The 6016-nt window shown below is 47.5% G+C and overlaps 1 protein-coding gene across 1 annotated transcript in view; it reads left to right on the forward strand.

The window, feature by feature from the left end:
* Ebf3 (EBF transcription factor 3) overlaps positions 1 to 5346 on the forward strand; it is a 118925-nt gene extending 113579 nt beyond the window's left edge. The window contains exons 14-16 of the mRNA XM_059250465.1: positions 626 to 814; positions 1228 to 1425; positions 3450 to 5346. Of these exons, the coding sequence (XP_059106448.1) occupies positions 626 to 814; positions 1228 to 1425; positions 3450 to 3481 (419 nt within the window). The 3' untranslated portion in view covers positions 3482 to 5346. The remainder of the gene's footprint in view (positions 1 to 625; positions 815 to 1227; positions 1426 to 3449) is intronic.
* Positions 5347 to 6016: the final 670 nt, after the last annotated feature.

Consider the following 6016-nt stretch of genomic DNA (forward strand, 5'->3'; position numbering starts at 1 on the left):
GTTGAGGTCACAATCTGGTGTCCTTTGAGCTGGTTCTTTGAGCTCAGTTTAGTTCACATTCTCTAAAAAAAACAAAAAAAAACAAAAAAAAAACAACTCAGGCAACCATGTCAGAGCCGCCCCACCTTGCTCCCAGTTACCCACACCCCACAGCAGGCAAGAAGCTATGGCGCCCACCCCACCCTTGCTCAGAGAGGCAGCAGCTGTGAAAATGAAGACCCTAAAACCGTCTTTCCAGGGACGTTATGGCCGCAAACAAGCTCTCTTGGTCAGCCATGGCATTTGAAGGTCTGTTGAGGCTGAAAGTTCAGAGAGAGTTGGGGTAGCAGGTCAGGCCTCCAAGCTGTTGGTAATTGCTTCTAAAGCAGCGTGTGAAAACAGCTGAAGGTTAGATCAAAGCACTCTTTGGCTGGCCGTCGAAGGCAACAGAGATGGAACAGGTCTCACCAGTGGTAGGGTTGGCAGGATAAGATTATCCAAGCTGGCTAGAGTCACCAGAACGAGAGGAAGCATAAAGTCAATTTAAAGTGTTGAATATATGATATAGATTCTCGGGGAAACTCCCCCCCCCAAGTGTCTGTCACTGATAATAATGTTATTTTTGGCCGGGGGGGGATTTTAACAGTCGGCTACAGTCGCAATACAAGCAGCGTGTCCCCGCGAGGCTACGTCCCCAGCAGTACTCCCCAGCAGTCCAATTACAACACAGTCAGCACTAGCATGAATGGATATGGAAGTGGCGCCATGGCCAATCTAGGGGTCCCTGGCTCGCCTGGATTTCTTAATGGCTCCTCCGCTAACTCTCCCTACGGCAGTAAGTGTCTGTTTTTGTCACACGTCATCACGCAGATTCATATTCACTACAAAGTCGAGTGTGTGTATTGCTTGGATGTTCTGTGATGTGAGCTACTGGATAAAAGGAAGGGTGGCCCCAGAGGCTGGGCGTCCAAACGACAACCCGCAAATTGACCTAATACAGCCCTCCCCAACGACGCCATCTTATTGGCCACCAAAATAAAAATCTGAACCACACGGGGCTGCTCAATTGGAAGAGAAAGCCCGATCCCCCCCTCCCCCAAAGCGTTTGCCTGTTATCCAGAGTGGCCGAGCCAAAGCATGTCATGTCTTGTTTTGTGGCCCCTCCCCGTGCGAGGCGAGGCCCTCGGAGCTCTCGCTGTGGTGCCGCGCCACAGCCCGCGTGTGCTGACCATGTTTGCTTTGTTGCAGTAGTGCCGTCCAGCCCCACCATGGCAGCCTCTTCGGTCACCCTCCCTTCAAACTGTAGCAGCACACACGGCATTTTCTCATTCTCACCTGCCAATGTCATCTCCGCAGTGAAACAGAAGAGCGCTTTTGCGCCCGTGGTCCGGCCCCAAGCCTCGCCTCCTCCTTCCTGCACCAGCGCCAACGGGAATGGACTGCAAGGTGAGGGTGGTACGGGTGGGTGCTCAGGCCCCATGGCCCCTTCCCAAACCCCTTGCATGCCTGTGGCATTGCATGTGTTTCCGTGGTCTGCATCCTCCTTCCTGTCCCATAGCTACCTACAGGCCTGGTCCTCAAGCCCCAATAGGTACCAGATTCTGCCTCTAGGGTTTTTTGTCCAATAACTCTTCCATGCCCCAAGGGGTGGAGCCTCACTTGAGGGGAAAAGCAGAGCCCCATGCAGGCCTGGCCCTTCTCCATGCAGGGCATGACCCTGCCCTTAGTGCCAGGCTTGCAGCCTCCTTATAAGGGGCAGCAGAAACAGTCTCAGAATGGATGGTGGGTCACTGTGCCATCTAGAGAGCCCATCCCAGACTCTGCCTGCTCCCCTTGCCGTGAGGCAGAGTTTTATGTACAGCCTTACCATCAGAACAATGAGTCTACATGGCTTTGCTCTCTCTTGGAAAGGGCTGAGCATCCTGACCCAGGACAATTTGTGCACCGTTCCTGGGTGGCAAGACTGTCTGTAGTTGGGAGTGAGTGTTCTCTCCCAGTTCAGAATGGGAAGGGTTGGCCCAAGGGCATGAGAACTGCCCCTTGGACACAGCTGTCCACAGCTGGGGCCATGTGGAACAGGCACCAAGCACCTTTCCCAGCACTGAGGGCAGCTCATGCTGCATGTGACCTACGATGAGTGTGGTGGTGAAGCCGTATGGGTGCCCCTAGGCCTTTGGGCTCACACGTGACTCCCTGTGAAGTAAGTGGCCGTCATCTGGCCTCTTTCAGACACCACCTTGGGTATGTGCTCCACCGGGTGAAAGTCAAACCCATTCTCCTTTAAACACATGAACCCCTTCAACCAGTATTTACCGAGTGCCTACTATGTGCCAGGCTCTCTGCTGGGTGCCGAGGACGCAACCGTGGAGAAGACAAACTGGCCCTTTTGTGAAGTCGGTGGTATATTCCACTTTGATGAACTAATGCTCAAAAAAGGAACTGGAAAGGTATCAATGATTTGAACTCATTGTCTTCACACCTGTCAGTGCTGACGGGATGCCCAGGCCCCGGGCGTCGCCAGCCGGCCTCAGAGCTGTCCTTGGGCACCAGGCCAATGCTGCTTAGCAGGCAGGCAGTGAGGGCAGGTGTCTGTGGCCATGCCCCGGCATCGAGGCCGACTAGGTGGTACCACATAAGCGGTGTGTGTACACAGGGGCCTGCCAAACCATAAAGTTGTAACGGTGAGTCGGAGATAAATTAATGTCGTTGAAATTAATGGACTGAGAAATTGAAGCTCACATCACTACATGAACAAATGTATTAATATGTTATACATAAATTAATGAGAACAGTCATTCTGACAAAAATTAAACAACAGCAGAGTTAAAAGATTTTAAATTACATGCGGACCAGGAGTTCACTGCAGAGCTGGCTGCCCTTGGCGCTCCAGTGCCAAGCTTCTCTGTTTGTATCAAGAGAAAACAGCACTCTGAGGCGGTGTGGTGCCTCCATCACCCACTGGCCACGGCATTGCAGAGCAGTTGGGCCCTGTTGGGGCTTTGGTCTGAGAGCCTGACTCACCCTTACGCTACGGAGCTGCTAGTAGGAGGTCAGAGCCTGGCCCAAAGGCAGAGGGGGAAACTGAGGCAAGTCTCCATTTCACTTAGGAAAAGCAAGGCCTGCAAAGCCATGGCCCGGCTGGTTCCCGTCTTCCCAAAGCGTGAGCTTCCCTTTGCTTTGAACCCAGTGTGGAGACATGTGCAAAGCAGAGAGCCTTCCCTCTCGCAGAGAAGGCCTTTTTCCGAGGGCTGCAGCACCAGGAAGGCTTGCGGGAACCGTGCCACCAATGTGCCCTCACCCCAAGAAGTAGACTTCCCAACACACCCCTGCCAGGACAAAGCTGGCTCCACAGAGAGCTGAGCGAGTCTGGCTTCCCTGTGGATCCCGGCACAGGAGGAGCAAGCTGGGCCCGCAGGAGGGTGCGCGTGTGGGGTGGTCGGCATTAACGGCTGTCTCCTTCTCCTTTGCAGCTATGTCTGGGCTGGTAGTCCCACCCATGTGAGGGACTCTGTTTACCTTCACAGCACCCAGCATCCAAGGACGGACTTCAGGGGACACGTGTAGTGTGTTAAGACGTGCTGATGGAAAAAACAAAAACAAAAACACAAAACGCTATCTTCAAAACTAAAAAATCAGCAACAGTTGAATGCTACAAGAGACATTTAAAGATTTTATTTAAACTGTTAAGAATCAACACGCAAACAAGCCTACTTCTTCATGAACAATTCCATTTTATTGACTGAACTTTTCTCATATTTTCACATTTCTCAGTCCTGAAGAATTAAGGAAAACAAAGCGACGCCTATTTTGTATAAAGTTTCTGATCCCGTCTTGGCTGTCTAGTGCGTGCTATCTGTGTGGGGAGAAGCTTCGTGAATATGCACCATTTTGATGCCCATGCAACACTGAGGAGAAAGCCTCGAAACATTTTTCTGTACTCATATTTAGATTCACAATGGTTGTGTATCTCTATAATGTGAAATATTTTTTTGTGGTGAAAAAAGGGGGCCAAGGAGGTATGAGCCATTAACTGGAACAGAGGAGGATATGACGAGGTGAATTTGGGGTGGCAGGGAGGGAGGGAGGGTTTATCATTGCTTAACTTCATCTTAATGAAATGAAACTTTGTAACTTATTGTAGTTAGAAATTGTAACTTTGATATCGAATCTCTTGCCTTCAACAAGCACACTGACAGAGAAAAAAAAATATGCTACTGTCTGTTGGTTCCAATATTCTCCCACCTAGAGCTTCCTGTTAAAGCAAGTGCGATCAGCAACATTTTTTCAACTTTTGCGCACTGTAAACCTATTGCATTCTTAGGCTACTGTGAGGTCTATGTTTCTTGTACCTGAAATTGTCCTTTTGACTTCTAGACCCTTCTTCCCCGATGTGTTTTGTATGTGGTTATAAAATTGTAGACTTTTGTGATTTTGCCAAAGTTGTAGCTAAATATTTATACACTTGTCTTGAATTTTTTTCAGATCCACTTAAAATATTTAGAAAAACGAGTTTTATTCCTTATGTGTCTTATAAGGGATAAAATGCTCTTTCATGCGACACTTCCTTTCCCATGAACACTTGCAGTTGTTAAGGGACTTTATTTTGTAACATATCAATTATAAATATTGTATTTATCTTTGAGATTTTGTACATTGCTTTCCCCATCTTCTTTCTTCATGTCTGTCTTGGTGTTTGATCCTGCCCCGGGTTGTTACACGGGGAAAGAACAGACACCAAGAACCGTCTCTTTGATCTGTTTTGTTAAAATGAATCAATGTCCTTACATTTCATTTGTACCTAAACCATTTGCTATTGTTTAGACTTTCCATCCCTTTTTTTATGTTGAGGAAAAGTCAAATTCATTGTTTATTTTTATATTATTTTTAAGTTATCTGAACAAATACTTTTGAAAAGAAAAGTTTGTTGTATAGTCAAAAGAAAACGGTGTCAGCGGCCGTGACAAATCCTAGTAGATTCTGCATGTGGAACGGCTGTGAAGGGGCCACACCGTCCGGGGCTGTGTCCTTATTTTATTTTTTATTTTTAATTTGTTTTTTTTGTAGAATGTAAAAAAAAAAAAAAGTCATTTTAGCTGCCACCTAGGACTTTGCCACATAGCTGAACTGTGTTTACTGGAAAAATTCAGAGGCCTAAAGTTTAAAATAAAATTTACTTCCGATGTTTTAATTACAAATGTTTGCCACATTAACTTCTCTGATGCCTTAAAAGTGAACTTCTTTGAAGAACTTCTGTGCTACTTTCTCACAGGCTTATACCACAATTGTTAACATTTGGAGACTGATGATGAACACACACACACACATACACAACACCACACAACACACACATATACACACCACACACACACACACTCCACACACCAAAAGCACAAACTTTCAGTCTGCCAGTCACTCCTTCCTGGATCTGTCTGCTGCTTTCTGACCACTCAAGGCCACCCTGGAGTTAGAGAGGTGTCAGGGAGACACTGCTGGTCTTTTTTTAATGTTAAACAATACCTTTTTGTGGTCAGATCCAACAGCACTGTCTGTACTTTTTTTAACTGGAAAGACCTCCTTCAGACACTGTGCCTGTCAGTGCCAAACCCACCCTGAGAGCAAGTGTCCGGATTCCTCTCCCTCTTCCCTTCATCCTCATTGTCCTTGCAGACAGCACACGCATTGTACACAGCACCAGAAGTCAGATTTGAAACAGAAAGGAGGGAGTTTTCAAAACCAGACACACACATACACAAAGAAACAATGGACAGCTTCGAAAGTGTTCATTCAAGGGACTCAATAAGACAAACAGAATGTCCCCAGCGGTCAGTGGGTGTGACTCCTGACAGGGCTTAGCTACATGGAACAGCCTGAGAAGTCACTTTGGAACTAAATTGCCTCGATTTATTTTGTGTAAGTAAGGGTTTGACCTAAAAAGAACTCACGTGCACATTAGCAAGTCCCCCCATGCCCGTACCCGGTTTGTGTTTTAGATCGACTAGTCGACGCCCTCATCGCTTCATTGTGTCCAAAACCGAGA

Source organism: Peromyscus eremicus, chromosome 1, assembly GCF_949786415.1.
Source record: "Peromyscus eremicus chromosome 1, PerEre_H2_v1, whole genome shotgun sequence".
In the NCBI taxonomy this organism is placed as follows: domain Eukaryota; kingdom Metazoa; phylum Chordata; class Mammalia; order Rodentia; family Cricetidae; genus Peromyscus; species Peromyscus eremicus.